Source organism: Canis lupus, chromosome 12 (genome assembly GCF_003254725.2).
Source record: "Canis lupus dingo isolate Sandy chromosome 12, ASM325472v2, whole genome shotgun sequence".
Lineage (NCBI taxonomy): Eukaryota > Metazoa > Chordata > Mammalia > Carnivora > Canidae > Canis > Canis lupus.
Genome location: NC_064254.1, coordinates 44,163,676 through 44,181,697, shown reverse-complemented (window position 1 = coordinate 44,181,697; position 18,022 = coordinate 44,163,676). Strand labels below are relative to the sequence as shown.

Sequence of the window (18,022 nt, the reverse complement as noted above, 5' to 3'; positions counted from 1 at the left end):
GGAACCTAGAGAATAGACACCTGAAGCTATAATCCAGGAAGTAGGGAGTCATATCAAATAGGTGTGACTATAACCACTACTCCTCAGAACCTTGGAGGGTGGAGGGTAGACAGTGGAATGCTGCGGAAGGATAATCTTACATTTCTAGGGACTTTCTTGTCACAGAAATAGCTAATAACGTACAGGAAGATGGCTTCTACCTCAGTTTCACCTTCCAGATCTCTCACAGGTCTGTCTAATTTACAGAACTGAATTTGTATCCGACATCCTAGCTTCTCCTAAGTCTAGAAAGAGAGAGCATGGAGGTTGGGTAAGGCAATCAAACACAGTGCTCTTAGAGATTTTGCCCTATTGGGGAAAGATACCTGTTAATATGTAATTCAACACCGTATTACCTTTATTTCAAGTGGGAGGGTTTACCAGTAAAACAAATAACAGATCTTCCCATTCCCTTTTATGGGCATATCTTTCTCTTCCTTACCACTCATAAATGTGAGTTTTTGCTATGATTCATTTCTAGCCAGTTATTTTCCTGCTTTCTTATATATTTTTCTTTGGGAACCCTATGGTTTCCTATGGAGATATCCTTATGATGAGTCCCAGATTTATTCTTTCAGTCTGTAATCTTTCTTCTGAGCATCAGTTTTGCAAGTCTTATTTGTAGACACTTAAATTTAGATATTGTGTTTTTAAAACTCAGCAATCTTCAAAACAGAACTCTTGAATTTGCCCTTCCTAATCTCATTTCTATTGATACATAGTCTTTTAAACCTAAAACCTCAGTTATTTTGGAGTTGCTTATCTTATTCAACTCCATAAACAGTCAGAAATGAAGTTCCGATTTGTTCTCATGCCCTCTCACTAGTGTGTACCCTTGTTGGTTTCCTACTTCTGCTTCAAAAACATTGATTGGACTTACTGCCTTTACAATTCATTGAGCAGTTAAACACGTTAAGCCATGTGTTTCTCCTCTATTGTCTTGAACACCTGCTTAAATGCTGCTCTGTTTTACTTTCTCTTTATGTTGACTTCAGAGATAAGATTGTAGTAAGTGCATTTTCTCTGTATTTTAAAATAATAACCATGCAATATATATTTTTATTTCATCTAATTTGAAAAGGATAGTCTGTTGTCTAACAGTAGGAGCAGAAAAGGAGTTGTATCTTCATATTAAAGACTTGACCTCAAAAGTGGTAGAGGTATGTGTTCTTGCCTTATCACATTCTGGTGTTGAGTAGCCTTCATTCAGCATTGCTGTTAAATTGCTCTTACAAAAATAACACTCTAGAAGGTAGATACGCTTACTATATCCTGTGTGTTTTAAGACAGGTATGTGTTTTGCTTGTTTACTAAATAGTGCTAGGAATTAACTTTATAAATAAATTATGGGTTAGTTTTAATCAAGGACTTCATGAGCAGTTTTCTGCAGCTAATGTTGGAATCCATGTTGGTGCCGCAAATCTTTGCAAACATTTTATCACTTATAATGAAACTCCGACGTGCAAGTAAGAAGATGCTTTCCTTTTGACTAATGGGCATTAGTCATAGTCCATGTGCAAAAGCCTTAGTTTATTTCACAGGAATGAGATTCCTTTTTGTCTGATTCTTTTCCTTAGGACAGTTGTTCTGTGAAAATTAATAGTAATATGACAAGGAAATTTATCAACACGTTATAAAGATTCACATAAAAAGGCCAAATTTGAAATTTCATTTCAAATACTGAAAATCAACATATGTTATCTTTAGTATGAAATAAAGACAGAAGCTTATTTCTGGATAACCCATCCCTTCTGTTAAAAGTATGAATTGCTCCTGGCCCTACCATAGTCTCTTAGGGGACAGGGGAATCTCACAGCTTCCCCTATATCAGTACATGTTGCTTTTCTGTATCATTACCACTGTTACAGAAACAATTTGGAAATTATAACCTAAAGCCATAATAATTTTTTTACTTTGTTCCTGAATCCTAAATTACCGTGAAAGATATGAACAATTTAAAAAGCATCCAGAGGAGACAGATTGCTTAAGGTTCTGATGCATTTGTTCTAAAAGGAAATTAAAATTATTAAGTTGATTTCTTTTTTTGTGTTACTGCTGAAGATCTGATGTAAACTTAGATTATAGTAAAGAAAAGTAATTTAGATGTTTGGAAGAAATTATTTATGTGAAGATTGCTTAGAAAGAAAGAAAGAATTATATTTTGCCAGGATAAGTCCTTTTTTAAAAAAGTTTAAACTGTAAAAGATTTATTATTCCCTTATAGCACCGTAATTCTACCTGTAGCATTAGAAAACAGGATAGAGTGGATAAAGAAGAGATTTGGCCACTTTTAGATACTGAAGTGTAGTTGACAATGTTATATTAGTTTCAGATGTACAACAAACTGATTTGACTATTCTGTACATTATCATGCAGTGCTCACTGTAAGTGTAGTCACCATCTGTCACCATAACAATGTTATTACAGTATTATTGACTGTGTTCCCTATGCTTTGCTATTCATCTCTGTGACTTTATTTATTTTATAACTGGAAGTTTATACCTCTTAATTCCCTTCATCTATTTCACCCATCCCCCCACCCACCTCCCCTCTGGCAACCACCAGTTTGTTCTTTGTATTTAAGAGTCCGTTTTTTGTTTTGCTTTATAAATTCTACATGTAAGTGAAATCATATGGTATTTGTTTTTCTCTGACTTGCTTCACTTAGCATAATACCTTTTAGGTTAGATATGGCCATATTTTAAAAGACTTACTTCCCTCTCAACTCTTAAGTGCAAAACAGTATGTGTTTGTTTTCTTGATCTTTTTGCCTCCCTTGAATACCCTACAGGGGAGGTCCATGTTAAATGTAAAATTACCCAGACTGTCAACAGAAGGTAATGAGTAGCTACCCTCAATAATTAGTTCTTTGTGTAATTATATATTATTAAACCTTCCTTGAGAAAATTAAAAATACTTTTAAGGTAGTAAAATTACATGCTGAATGAAATTAAGAACCTTAAAGTATGAGAGAATATAAAAATAGCATGTGTGTTACCATGTGAAAATATAAAATAATGAAGAATACAGAATCATCTTCAGTTATGATCCAGAGTGGCCTGGAAGCTGTTGCACACCCTGGCCTTCTCTGTCTTCATTCACAATGTCAATAATTATTGACTGAATGAATTGATAAATGACTGGCTGGCAAAAATACTGATAAAATGCTGGTTTTCTTCCAAACACTTTTGTAGAAAATACACTTGTGTAGTGTAATTATAATGGAGCTATAGTACCCTTGTGATTGTGAATTCCAGTTTTGGGAGTGCAAGAGAGAGCGGCAAAAGGATCCTCTGTTTTTCTGTCTGGAAAGTTGAAAGTTAAAGGAGGATACAATTATAGACTAGGAAGCCATGATGAGTTTGGTAAACCAAATATTTTTCACAAAACACCACTACTGTCTAGCAAGAGACACATTATAATGTTTGAAAGAACCATTTATGGCCAATAAAAGTTTCAATTTATACAGAGTGTAGACAAAGAATTAAAGAATGTTTTAATTTGGAGAAACGTATTGCTTTATAGGTTATTGGTTTATGGTGAGCTAATAAGAAAATGAAGATGCTGTAAAACTTGTGAGATTATAAGCAAGTATTTGATTCTATTTTCTAAAGCAGGGTACTGGGATATATATATGGATCATGAATTTAACTTGTTGCGACACTTCATATGTTCTTCTACTTTAATTGTGCTTTCATTATTTAAATGCTTCCATTTGAGACACCTAGAACATAACTCTGTTCTTAAACTTTGTGAGTCCCCCTTCTTTTAGGTACTTTAGAACCTCATACAGGTTGAAGTGCCTATTGTTTTGATCCAAATGCTCATTTAAGTTTTAATTAATAGTATTAACATAAACTTAGAAGAAAATTGAAATAATAGTCTTTTCAAAATGCTTATCTATCTCTTCCAGAAAAGTTTTTTGAAATGAAGAAAGGACAATGTAAAGATGCCCTAGAAATTTACAAACGATTTCTAACTAGAATGACAAGAGTATCTGAATTTCTCAAAGTTGCAGAGGTAAGTAATATTAAGCTGTGTTGGGAATATAATTTAAGAATATAAATTTATGTATCTAGAGTCAGTAATGGGGTTTATAATCTGGCAAGGCATTCTGTCCCAGAACTCCAGTGTATTAGGGCTAAAAGTGGCCTCAAATGTCCTCTCCTTCAACTTCTCACTGAGAACTGTACACTCCTGCATCCCAATTAAATGATCATTCTGTGTTCAAATACAAGTTTCATGGATACTGAGCAGATTCAGAGCTTTAAAAGGTGGTTTATCCCTCCTCTCCACTTATGGCTATCTTTGATTGTAAGGAAGAGCTTCCTTTTTATTAAACCCTGAACAAAAAAAAGTCCATGGGACCCCTGGGTGACTCAGTGGTTGAGCGTCTACCTTCGGCTCAGGTCATGATCCCAGGGTCCTGGGATCAAGTTCCACATTGGGCTCATCACAGGGAGCCTGCTTCTCCCTCTACCTTTGTCTCTGCCTCTCTCTCTGGGTCTCTCATGGATAAATAAAATATTTTTAAAAAGCCCTTAAGAAAGTCCATTTATTGTTCTTAGTGTGTAGAAATCATACATATGACCTTCTTACTTTGTCAGTATTTAAATACAAGGAAAAAAATTAAAGTACATTAATTTTATGAAGTTTATAAATTGTTTCTTAAGGATGTCTGTTTGTACTTAATCACAATAACTGTGTAACCATACAATTGGTGTTCCTGAGGAGGTGATACTTGTAAGTTAGTGTTTTCTCTCATGAAATCCAGTTATTGATTCATACTGATATTGGAAGTTACAACATTGTTATCACAGTCGTTTGGCAGGATGACTAGTTGGGTCTTATCTTACGTGTGGGTGAACAAATTGTATTGACTGGAGTGCCATGTGCGAGGCATTCAGAAGGTGAACAGCAAAGCATACAAGGCTGTGGCCATGGAACAGTTGTGCCATGCTTTTTCAGTTTTTGTCATTTTGAGAATATAGCACAAGAACAAGCATTTTATACACACAATTCCAAAAGCACTGTAGTCCATGCATTATCTTTCAAATTTCACTTATTCACAGGAATAATAATTGTCAAATTCAAATTAGGGGACTGATAACTGCAAAAGACAGTCTCTTGACCTTGGTCCATATAGTTTGTAATCAGAACAAAAGTATTTTTTAATATCTAATATGAGAAACAAAGGGCAAAGACTAGTTTACAGGAATTACATATACATGAAGGCATGTGTATTTCTCAAGGGCTTATTGATGATGGTTGTCTTTAAGAAAGGATAGACTTGCTTGAAAGTTTTGCTTTTCCTGCTATACAGTTTTGCTTTTTGTATTTGATAAGATTTTCCTCTGGTTTAACCTTAGTTATCAATATAATCTAGTAAAATTTGCCTGACTTTTTTCTGTGGAAATATCAATTATGCCTAAGCATCCAGAGCAGAAGATCCTTTCATTGTTCCATTGAGTCTTGGTACATGTGCTGCCCAGCTCCCCCATTCTTTATTGTATATGTTAGATAGGTAAGGAGCTGGACGTGTGACAATCTAGGGTATACATTTCTCTAATCAACACTGTAAGGCTGGATTCAAGGTCTTTGTGAGAAAGGGGGCACTTATTTATTAATTCATTCTCTTTTTAGGTGTAACATTTTATTTCATATATCTTGATAATTTCATGTTAGCACAGGCCCATTTCAGGCTGTTGAGAAGAAAGTATACAGAAATTAGTCTAAATAACTGAATATAAATATTATACTTTTATTTGAACTTTAGGACTATGACTTTTTTATACAATGATACTAATTTACAAAATTATTTTAATAGAATAAATACTAACCCGCAATGGGCTAACAACCATTTGTGTTTTCTTTACTTAAATTACATTATTCATAATTTAGGTATTAATTGTTTGAATACCAATGTTGAGTGGTTCAGCTATGATTGGTAAATACAGAAATTTCTTAACAAATGTACAAAGCTTCTCTCTCTACCAAACAACCCTTGTGTGATGTACATATGTATGGACCATATCCAGTAGCTACCCTGTAGTTGGTACCATTTTACTGAAGAATGTGTAGAAGACTTCTAGAATGCCATTTTTAAAATAGAACTATTTATATAGGCTATTGGCAAATATTAACAAATTGTCTGCCATGTTAAAAGGAACATAGAGTAGTTGAACAACATCTATGGAAACATTCAAATATCCCAGAGGAATGGCTTGGAATGTAGAAAACTTTGCATGTTTTGAATTTTTACTATGAAGTCTCCTAAAGCAGGCAACTGAAACTTTGTAAAATGGTTGTTTTATAACTAATAGGCATTTCTTCTAAACACACTTCCCTTTTTATAGAACTAAGTTATTCTTAGTTTGCTATTCTAAGATAAATACCAAGTCGTAGGAGTTATGTCTCCCAGAATATTTGCAGACAGAAAGTGATGAGATTTCTGGAATACAGTTACACCTCAGCTCAAGCCTCCAATTACATTATGGTTCAGAAGTTCAGGTTAGTGAAAATAGCAGTGTCAAGGAAGAATTCCTAAATTATGTCTTCTGTTCAAAAAAGTTCTGTTAACTATCTATTTAAGAGAAACATATCACCTTTTATCAAGATGATCCTAATATTAAAGATGCATGATACTTTAATTTCAAAAATGCTGACTTCATTCATATTAATATTTTTAATGGATCACTTAAAGATGTATTAAAATATGGAAATAAATGGAATGAAGTTACCTAAGTTTATAATTTCCATAATTTGTGATAGTTAACTGAGTTTTGGGAAGCAACAATAGCTTCCCTAAAGCCAGAGTTCAGTCATTGGCAGGTAATGTCTATACCTTCAGGAGGAATCTGCAGCCTAAGTTGCTCTAGGAGAATGAGAGTCAATGCTCTACATCAGTAGTTCTCCACAATGGGTGATTTTGCTCCCCTCTTCTCCCCAGCAACCAGTGTCTTGAGACATTTTTGGTTGTCACAACTGGAGGAAAGGGAAGTATTGGCATCCAGTAGGTAGAGAAGGATGTTGCTAATATCCTACAGTGCAAAAGACAGACCTGAAAAATTATCATCCTAAAATGTGAATGGTGCCATGCCTGAGAAACCCTGCTATAGACTAGAGAAAGCAAAATAAAGAACTTAGCTAAGAGCATTTGTCAAACAAGTGGTTTTTCCGATCTCTAGTTTATTTTATTGTCTTTGTAGGAACCCAGTACTTATGCTTGCTTCATGCATTTGCTTCTGCATTTCCATCAACATAATCAAGGCAGTTCATGTCTCAAAGGGAGAGATTGATTTAACCTACTTTGTTTCTTTGAGCCTACATTTTATCATTTACATAATGAGAGAATTGAAGTTATGATTTGTATTTTTCCCCAGGTTTTTATTTTGAATAATTTTTAAACCCACAAAAGAGTTGATAGAGCAGTATAGTTAACTTGTATATATACTCTTTTCATTGATTCACTTTCATTTGTATATTCCCATATTTGTGCTCTTTCGTGCTATTTCTCCTTTCTGTTCTTCCTCCCTCCCCTGCTTCTCTTCCCTAAGCTACCAACACTAACATTTCACATGTGCTTTTACCTAATAACTCCAGTTCTACAGGTATGTTCACATACTTACAAAATGCTGTGTGCAGCATTGCTCCCAATGGCCAGAGATTAGAAGCAATTTCAATGTTCGTTAATATGTGACTTATTAAATAAAAATAAATCATAGGGAAAGACGCTGTTTAAAAAAATAAGTAAACTGTGTGTTAATGCGGATATCTGTCTGAGATGTATTGTTAAATGAAAAATATAAGCCCAGTGTATATAATACACTGTTATTGCATAATAATGAAGGAAATAAATATGTATTTATATATTTCTGATTTCCTTAGATATACATAAAGAAACTCTGGAAGGATACATAAGAAAAAAACAATGGTTCTCTCTGTGGGAAGAGAGGTGGATCCTACACCTTGAACAAGTTATTAAACCTAAATGACCATTCCCTGTCAGAGGATTTACTGAGCATTTATAACAATTTAAATTTAGTCTAAGAATTTTTTTTTTTTACTTTTAGCTGTCATTAGCTGTGGAGGAAACCTTTAAATTTTATACTTCAATATCTTGTGTCTTTTTTTGGGTTCTAGTGAAATTCTGTACATTTGTTATATCTAACTACATTAAGAAAATCATTGCTCTATTATGTTGAGTTGACAGTTCTTTTATACCAGGATTCAGCTTGGTTTTAACTATTCTGTGGATTGTCTTCTGTTAAATGCAAAGAAATTAATTTTAAAAATTCCCATTAAGAACCTTATCTTTTTTAATCTGCAGCAAGTTGGCATTGATAAAGGTGACATTCCTGACCTCACACAGGTAAGTGATTCTCTGAGTGAAAAGTGTGGTAGGCATGAAATTATTACTCCATAGTTTGCCATAAAAGATAATACCTAGAGCATAGTCTTATAAGCATTTAATGCATTTTGAATTTTTGAATTTAGGCCAACCAACTTTCTTGGAAATTATTCTAGCTTGCATATTTTTTCTAGCTACTGAATATATTTCTGGAGTTAATATGAAGATTTACCTGCCCTTATAACATAGCTTCTTCTTTTAAAGGCATCCAAATTTACTGTTTGAGGACCATCTTTTCATTCTTGAACTTGATTCAAAAAGAAGCCTTGAATAATGTTTGAAAAGCACTTTGTCTCTGAACAGTGACTATTGGTGGGCATGTAGTTGGAACATTGAAATGTTCTTTCTGCTTGTTCTCCTAGTTTTCAACATTTCCCAGGTAAAAAGGAGGGGCATGGAAGAGGAGCACTCTGATCCTATAGTTCTACTACACTGATTCTTGTCTTCCCTATCAAGTAGAGGAATTTCTACCATAATTAACCTTTAAAAAAAATTTCATAGTAGTAGATAAGTGATTTCTCTGGGGATCATCTAGTAAGCAAAAATAATAGTAGTGCCTTCTTATGGATCCTTTCATCTGTCAAGAGGGTACACTATAGGGCTCCTAAGATGTAGAATCAAGAACCATTAACATGTCCAGAATTACTGTGTGACTTTTCTCATAATTGGCAGGAACTGTTTTCATTTAATCAACTCTTTACCGTGTTATGGTAAATTTCTGTCCCAAACATGTCCTTTAACTAGAGATTGTGAGATATTAAGAGAGAATATAGAGCTTCTATCTTACATACCAGTAGTGAATGTATGAGTTTTCTATCTTTGTAAATAAAGAGTCATCATAATAGAAGAAAACTGTCATAATAAAAGATGACCCACTTTTTAATAATAACAAAATGACTATCTTTATAATCCTTTGAAATGTTTCTATATTTAAAATAATAACAAATAAATATTTATATTGTAGTTTGGTAAAATAGCCAAGTAATACATATTAACCTAAAAAAAAGGTAGATATTAAAATATATTGCTCAATGAATAGCTTTTAGAAATGGTAAATAATCTTTAATTCAACTGTATAGATGCTCTTACTATGGAATAAAAGTAAAACTAAATATATTATCATAGAGGCTCTCAGTTAAGAAGAAAATAGGTCCTCATTTGTCTCAGTTTGTATAACATCTGAGACAAAAGTTTAAAAGAATATTTAAATATCTTTTTGTTTGGGGGCATTTGGGTGGCTTAGTTAGGTAAGTGTCCAACTGTTGATTTCAGCTCACGTCTTGATCTCAGGGTCTTGAGTTCAGGCCCGGCTTGGTTCTTTTTTTTTTTTTTTTAATTAGAAAATTGTAATACGTCATTGGAAGAAGGATTCACAAACCTGGGTTTAATTTTGAATGTTGCTATAATATTCATTATAATTTATAGAATCTCCTTCTCTGAAATAGTAGTCCAGAGACATACTACTTAATGGTGTACATTGTGTTACCGTAATATGGGGAACAGAGATCTTATCCTTAAAAAGGGTAAAATCTTGCCCTGAGTATTTTGTGATATTTATTAGAATCTGATATCATTCTTTCCTCTGCATTTTTTATGACCTTAAGAGCCACATAAATTTCCATAGTGACATCTATTTTAAAATTACCTCATCATACATGCAAAAATTCTCTGGTTCATTTCTTGAGCATATATTTAAATCTCAATACAAGAGTATTGTGTGCTTTTGAAATTTCTTAATAAGTAACCAAATTATGATTTCTGTTGGGATTATGAGTGACAGGACTAAACACTCTCCCTAATTCTTATTTAGAGCCCCTTCCAAAGGTCTAGTGGAGGCTTCTAATTGATCTGGCAATTTAGACCCACTGTGACAGTATGATCAGGTCTGAGTTGGAATGTGAGCTGCTCTAGAGTTAGTCCAACTTTACACAGTGTTAGACCAAGATTAATCTGGTAATGGGTCAGAGATGCAAGGTTGTGTGGACTCGTTTAACATCTTTGAGATTAAAGAATCAGTGGCCTCTGTAGCCACCAAGGCCACTGATTCTAGCTGTGGCAGTGAGCCAAAATACCCAACATGGATGAGGGTTATAAAGGCGATAGATGTGGGGAAGCTACCTAGCAACTGGGAGTAAGAATAGGCTGCTTATATCTGGAAAAAAAAAAAAATTAGAATTCTTATTGCAGCAAGGTGGAGAAGAGGAATGTAATAGATGTCATTTTGGTTGGAAAATGCAAAATAAATACCAGTGTGGTCATTTATAGCCCTTTTTAGATAATTGTGCATATCATCATGATTGCATTTAAATGATTTATGAACATCAATTAAATGATATTTTGAAAATCCTTTTCTTGGAACAAATTCAAAGCTGACTGTGAGTCCAGGATCCAAAAGGAAGCAACCATTGACAATTCAGATACTTTAGGTTCTAAAGCATTTTCTGTTTGGCGTGTGTGTGCGCGTTCCAAATTTAAAGTATCTCCATTTGTGAAAAACATCTTAGGTTTTGGTGTTGGGAATTCTGGTTGATCTGAAAACTACTAGTAAAGGGAAGATTTTTTGGTTTTGTTTTTGTTTTTGTTTTTGTTTTTTAAAAAAAAAACATACCACTGATCAGTTCTGGAACAGTGATACATTATTGTTACCTGTTAGCTTCCACAGAATGACTCTTGATTTTTGGGTTGGTGTTTCCATCTGATTGGTCTATTGACTGTGGCATTTTTAAAAATAAGCAACTAAGATCCTGCTATTTATAGTTTGTTCTTTTAGATTCCTTTTACAACAGCAGGGGCATTCTCAAAGTTTTGCTGCTTGGAAATTTGAGACACTTTTTATTTCTCTACTATACTGCCAAGATAGACTCCGTGCCATAGGTAGAGTTAAGAAGGCAGCCAATATTCCTATATTTGTGAACATTACTATCAAAATAGATGTTTTTCTTCCAAAAACATTTGAGGAATTTGTTTCTATTAGATTTCACATGTCTTTGTAAAAAATGTAAATAATGAAGCATTTTTAAACCTTTAAGGTAAAATGCTCCAAACTTAATTTTATGTGCAATTTATCACAGAATAACTCCCCTTAAAGACAAAAGTTAGTTTTGTAATCTGTGCTCTTGGTAAGATTTTTTTTAAACTAGTAATTTTTGTGACTGCCACTTTCTTTTGAATGTTTCATCCAAAAATTATTAAGAAACTTTGCAAAAAAGAATGAAGTTGCAAACTGTCTTCCCAGTTTTTGGCTTGTTTGTTCTTAAGGTAACCAAGGAAGTTTATAGGAGAAAACACCACCTCCTTTTTTGTTATCCCATATTGTTCTGTTCTGTGACTATAAGTAGCATTTGTCTTTTTAAGCCGTTTTAACATGGAATCACATTTTCTTTACGTTGCATTGAACATTTAGAGGACCTATGTCTTGTAACTGGAGAGGAGTTCTGTGGCTTGATATTTTTTTTCCTTACTATGATCCCAGTAGAAAAAAATAGAAATATGTAAATTTTGAAATTATATGCCCAGGCTTCCTAGGTCCCATTATTCTGACAATTATAGTAATTGTTATTATGACATTTAGCACGATAATTTTGAAGTTATCGGGTATTAATTCACCTAAAAATTATGAAGCATTTTTTCTTGCTTTTAAAAATACAGTGCATATTCTATGTATTAAATGAATACATCTTTATAGTATACTGTTAGTTCTATGGAGCAAAATTTTCCTTATCTCTTAAAAATTTATTTTTTTACAACTTATGGGTATAGTCTTAGTTTCAGTTTCTTGGAATTTGCTAAGTAAGTCTACTTTCACCTGAATTATATTTTTAAATTCTAATTTTTACAACTTTCTAAATTTATTATATCCCCCATAATCTTACTTTTTCTATTGTATAGGCCATAATATTTTAGATAATGCTCATAGGACTGACTCTTTCTACCCTACCTCCATCACTTTGATCAAGTTAATATTTTTATTCACTTAGTAATTTATATTTATAATAATCATATAATTACATATATAATAATCACTTAATTCTTAAAATGGCTCATGAATCTATTAGTGAAGTAAAAATGAGATTAAATAACCTGAACTTTTAAAATTAAAAATTTTTAATAAGAATTCCACTTGATTTTGTCATTACAGGTACAATGTAAAATGTACAGTTATATGAATTTCCTTGCATTATGTGAGCTATTTTAGCAGTTAGCATAGTGAAAGGTCTTCAAAATTAATTTCATATGAATTTGAAGGATAATTGTTAGAATTAAATGTATCTGTAAATGTAGCTCCATATTTCATTCATGGAATGCTTACACTGCTGTTAAGGACTAATTTAGGTTAAAATTATTTAAGGATGACCTTAAATTCCTAATGCTTGAGGAATAAATGGGGTGGAATATATGTATGAACTTATTATTTCTCTTTCTAATATACAGTAAAATGCCATTGCTTTGTATTGCCTAAAATGTTAGTATGAAAACAAACATTCAGGTACCTTTTAATAAAAGAGTTGAAATATATTAAATCTTCTAAAATACAGTAGTTTAACATTATCATATTGCTAAAGTTTTTATTATATATGTAAATTAAGTAGCTCAATAAGAAAATCTTAATTCTTGACTACTAAAGATGTATCATTTTCTCCATAACTATCACTTACACCCCTCAACTTTTATTTACTAAAGTAGCAGTTTTTCCTGACATTTCAGTCACATGTAGATAAGTGAGATTTTACTGTAGTTTCAGACTTCTATAAGTTTATATTTGGGCACTTATATTTTTTAATTGGATATAAATACCTATTATTTTCTCATGTGATCTTATGGAACCATATGGTGGACTTGATTTGAGTTTATTTCATATAAGTAATATCATAGAAAAGTCTATCCAATGCAATCTCTACACTGAAACCACACTGTAGTGCCATTTGTTGTGCAGTGGAGTTAACTATATGTAAGATGGGCCCGTCTGAGATTCTCTGGAATCTATAAATCTTTAAGTACCAAAAGAACCTGAGATGAAATTACCTCCCATATGCAGTGGGCTCCACACACAGAGCTCCACCATACAAAATTACAGTGATGTTGCAGTGTATTTACTGTGAAAGAAAGCAATGCAGACATTTATTTTTACTTTCTTATTGTAGGCTCCCAGCAGTCTTATGGAGACCCTTGAACAGCATCTAAACACATTAGAAGGAAAGAAACCCGGAAACAAGTATGCATTAGTTGTATATTCTAAATAAAATGAAAAATGTTAACAGTCGTTCTTTATAAGAATGAGATGTATCATGGTACTATTATACCACCACAGCTTTAGGGTATGCTTTATTGTAATTCTTCAAGGTTTCCGCAAAGATCCCATCCATCCAATTTACTTATGGCAGTGTGACCCCGGGCATAAGCAATCTATCTGCAGGTTAATGCAGCAGATTAGTAGGTTGTACTTCAGTTGCCTGAACTTGATGACGTATATACTTACCCTTACAGGGGGATTTACAATATACAGAAAAAGAGTTATTCGTGTTTAAAAACTGAGGCTGTTATCATTGGGCAGAAGTAAAACGCACAGTTTCACAGGTAGCCTTGAATATTCTACTACATTACCTACCCTTTTGTGAAAAAAAGCAGAGCTCGCAGGTATAGTTTTCTGCATTTTAGACTCTCCCCACTTGAAGCCTTCAGAATGGCATGCTGCTGATATTTTGCTCAGGGATCTTTTTTATAGAGTGGATAGCAATCAGTCAGCAATAAGTACAATTTTACTGGATTTTCATACCTTTGTGTTTGGGCACATACATTTTTTACTATTTTTTCCACATTGCATGCAAAAATGTGCAGGTTCCAATTCTTTTTTTTCTCTCTAGCAAGTATCAAACTTGTCTATTCACGGTACGCAATGCTTTCCAGTCTTTGTACCTTGCTCAAATTATAATTCTGCTAGTCTTGGCTGTCTACCCTCCTTGTCTCTGTGTGTGTGTAAATCTTACCCATCCTGGGAGGGCTGTCTCATTAAACCTTCTTTAATCATGCACTACCTTGTGTTGTGGCCTTTTTTTCCCCACATATGTAGTTTAAATAGGTTTTCTGATTCTAAAGTTCAGGGACAATTTTATACTTCATTATCTCCACCTGTAGCTATGTCTACAGAGTCAGCTTGAAATCTGTCTGTTGGTCCCAGCTTTATGTTTATTTCATTTAGATTGACAGGAGGAGTTCATAGAGACAACATTGCAGGGCTATATGTTGCTCATGGGTTTTGCCTATAATGCAGCTATCAAAATGCAACTCCTTTCTGTTTTCTTCTCTCTCAGCATTTGCACAGAATCTAGATTCATGTCCTGTTCTTACTTGTTGCTTGTTGTTTCATTAGCTAAGTGTAATTTCTATCATCTTTTCCAAGTTAGCGTAAAAATCATTGCATATTTTATATTTTCAATGATGAACAACAGTGTAGGAATCTCTCAGGCAGTTATGGCAGAGGTATTTGGTATGATGCATGACAGGACCTTGTAGAGACTCTGTTAAGATTGTCACCACAGTGCAAGAGCAAGGTCTTTCTCCACTTCATTGTAGCCATGGATGATCAGAGTTTTGTGGATAGATTGATGCCAGCTAAAAAGACATGAGAGTGCATCTGGTGACTTGAGAGTACATTAAGTTGCCCACTTCCAGTTATTGGTGGGCTACCCTGTATTAGAGTGTCTAAGAAGCCAAAAGAGTTGTGTAAGAATTAAGCAAAAGGAAGCAAGAAGCCTAAGAACTGTCCCTGCTCCTGTGGTAGAAGGACCTCTTTGGCTAAGGAAACATGTATATCCTCAGGACTTAAAGCCTCTCCATGGCAAGGCACCTCAGAAGGCTCGATGAAAAGTCGGCTTCTCTGTATTCTTTTCCCTTCAGGGTCCCCCCAACACCCTGCACAGAGCCACACTTTTCCCATGTTAAACCTGCCAGTACTGCAGTCAGCAAAAAAAAGCAGTCTTTTCAGGTGAATTTCGTTAGCCTTAATTTCAAGTCTAAATTCGCCCCCTTGTGGCTGCTGTAAACTATTTTTGCAAAACTTAGCTATGTACACATAGTTACATTTCTAAGTGTAGAGAAATAGAAATTCAGTGATCTCCTGATTTGAATTACCTTTGACTGAGGGTAATGTTTCTCTCTCCTTAAAATCATTTTATGCTTGTCCTGTTTCTCTTCTGAATTGGCTGAGACCACATATGAACTTGTCTTTTGCTTATTCCCTATTTTTAATATAAATGAACTATATAGTAGTTAACTGTTTTCTTCTTTGTATGTTTGTGCTTACCTGGGAACTTAAGTGAAGGGTGAGTACTACATTGAGTGACTTTTTTTGCATTTGTTATTACTAAAAATGCAAAAATCACTCTTAAGGCTCCACATTTGGTATTTAGAGCATTTAAAACTCATTTCTGTCAATTTTACACATCTGTGTTTTCATTATCCTTTTTTATTTGTCTCCCAATGTGACTGGCATAAATGGTTTTACTTTATCTTGGTCTCTTTAGATCAAGACTAAAAAAAAAATCTCTTTTAGGTGTATGCACAGTCCTCTTAGATTGTGGAAATCAAAGTTTTTTTATTTGATTAGTAAACAAGATTTTCCCATGATATATAGCAAAAGTACCAAAAGACAATATTAGAAAATTAAAGTTGTTTGTCTTTAAGTAGCAGTATAAAATGATTCTAATCTCAGAGACAAGCGTTTTCAAATGTCTACTATAAATATATATATATACTCTTTATATGTAATAGATTTTATCCACCAATACTCATTTTTGAAGTTTTATGCAATACTGTGTGATATATTTGTATATGTGTGATTCTGTGATACCATAGAACAAAAGAGAAATTGATTTTATTTTATATGTGCATTTACTAAGTGCTGAGGGTACAGTAAACTTGATAAGTCTATTGTAATTAAAGTTATTTGGAAGACATAGATAGGGTTTCACATCTGTATTTTTTGTTTGTCTTCTGGCTAACATTTATAGCCAAAATTATGTAGAGATTATTATTGTGGATAAGACATAACATTTCCTCTTTCGATGATTTACTATTAACATCATAGAAGTAAACCTTGGTGTATTCTATATTCATCATAAAAACCCATTGATCTGTTTGTAGCATTTCACAGAATTTAGGATAGGACTACATGGGTCATTCATTCTCTTTTAAAATTATATTCATGCCTTATTCTTCCCAACACAGTTTACCATGTACTAGATTTCTGGATATTTGCTGAAATCATTAAAATAAGTATTGATTTTTAGTGTCATTATGTATATATAAAAGATTGTAGTATTTTCTTTTATAAAGGGCAAATGACCAATGGTAGAGAAGTAAATCAATGAAGAAACATGAAAGGAAGCAGCCTGTGTGTTGTGTAAGAGAGGAACTCATGTGCCGGGCTCATCTGTATTTGAGTCAGGACAGGCTGGAATGTGAAATGAGCACAGGCTCTGGGCATCAGACAGACTTGGACTAAAGTCTTAAATCACTATTAAAGAATGATGAGGCTTGGGCAAGTTATTTACTTCTCTAAGCCTCTGAGCCCTCAGATTTTAATCAGTGATTAGTGATACTTTTTAAGGCTATGGCCCCAAATGGGAGCACACCTCTGGTTCTGTCTGACCTCTTAGATGAAAAATCATGGCAAAGGCTGGGTGCAGTCCATAGGAACAGAGGTCACTCATTCTGACAGTTTAGGTTTTACACAAAATAATTTTTAAGACTTATGATTAATCTGTTTTTGCACAAAGCACATGAATGCATTCTTTTTTTTTTTACATGAATGCATTCTTATTCTAAAATTCAAATAATACAGAAATATCACTGCCTGGAAGATGTCAGGTGCTGTGTAAAGTGCTAGGGGTATAAAACAATGGGATAGATTCCCTTTCTTCAAAAGAATTTAGCTTCTAGTGGAAAAGACAGATAATTAAAGAGACAAGATACAATGTGGTAAGTGAGATGATGGTTTTTCATTTATTTGCTTACTCTTTGGGGTAACTAGAAGTGTCATTTAGTAATGGTGCTCATGTGGGAGCTTGGCAAACTGATTCTTGTGCCAATTATGATATTTGTACTTAGGTTTGAGGATGATAATCTTTAATAGCAGGTATTTGCAAATAAGGTTGAACATAAAATGTATTAATGTGATATATGTTATTAAATCCGCTTTGCTACACTCAATAAAACAAAAATTCATGATACTGTACAAAATTTCAGTTACTTAATTTCTGCTAATTTTGTTTTACTAGTGCTACTTGTGCTAGTTTCTCTGTAGATGAATAGAAAGCCATGCCTGCCATTCTTTAAGACGCTGACAGTAGGCTTCCTATTGAAATGTTTTTTCTTCATTTTGTTTTATCATTAATTTGTTTTCCATTAACTTGGGTTGGTAAAGTGTAACCTGTTTAGACAGTCGTTTCTGAAGCACTGTGCTAAAAATGATGTACAAGGCAGTGGTAGCAATTATCTCACTAAAAAAAATTTACTCCTTTCTAATTTTCCCTCACTCCTTTAGAAACAAGCATGAGGTTACTGTTCTTTTTCAAT

At 33.5% G+C, this 18,022-nt stretch overlaps 1 protein-coding gene across 14 annotated transcripts in view; it reads left to right on the top strand.

The window, feature by feature from the left end:
• SNAP91 (synaptosome associated protein 91) overlaps positions 1 to 18,022 on the top strand; it is a 139,874-nt gene that overhangs the window by 59,516 nt on the left and 62,336 nt on the right. For all 14 annotated transcript variants that reach the window (XM_025444874.3, XM_049092310.1, XM_049092311.1 and 11 more), the window contains exons 8-10: positions 3,953 to 4,059; positions 8,369 to 8,410; positions 13,591 to 13,661. In XM_025444874.3, the coding sequence (XP_025300659.3) occupies positions 3,953 to 4,059; positions 8,369 to 8,410; positions 13,591 to 13,661 (220 nt within the window). The remainder of the gene's footprint in view (positions 1 to 3,952; positions 4,060 to 8,368; positions 8,411 to 13,590; positions 13,662 to 18,022) is intronic.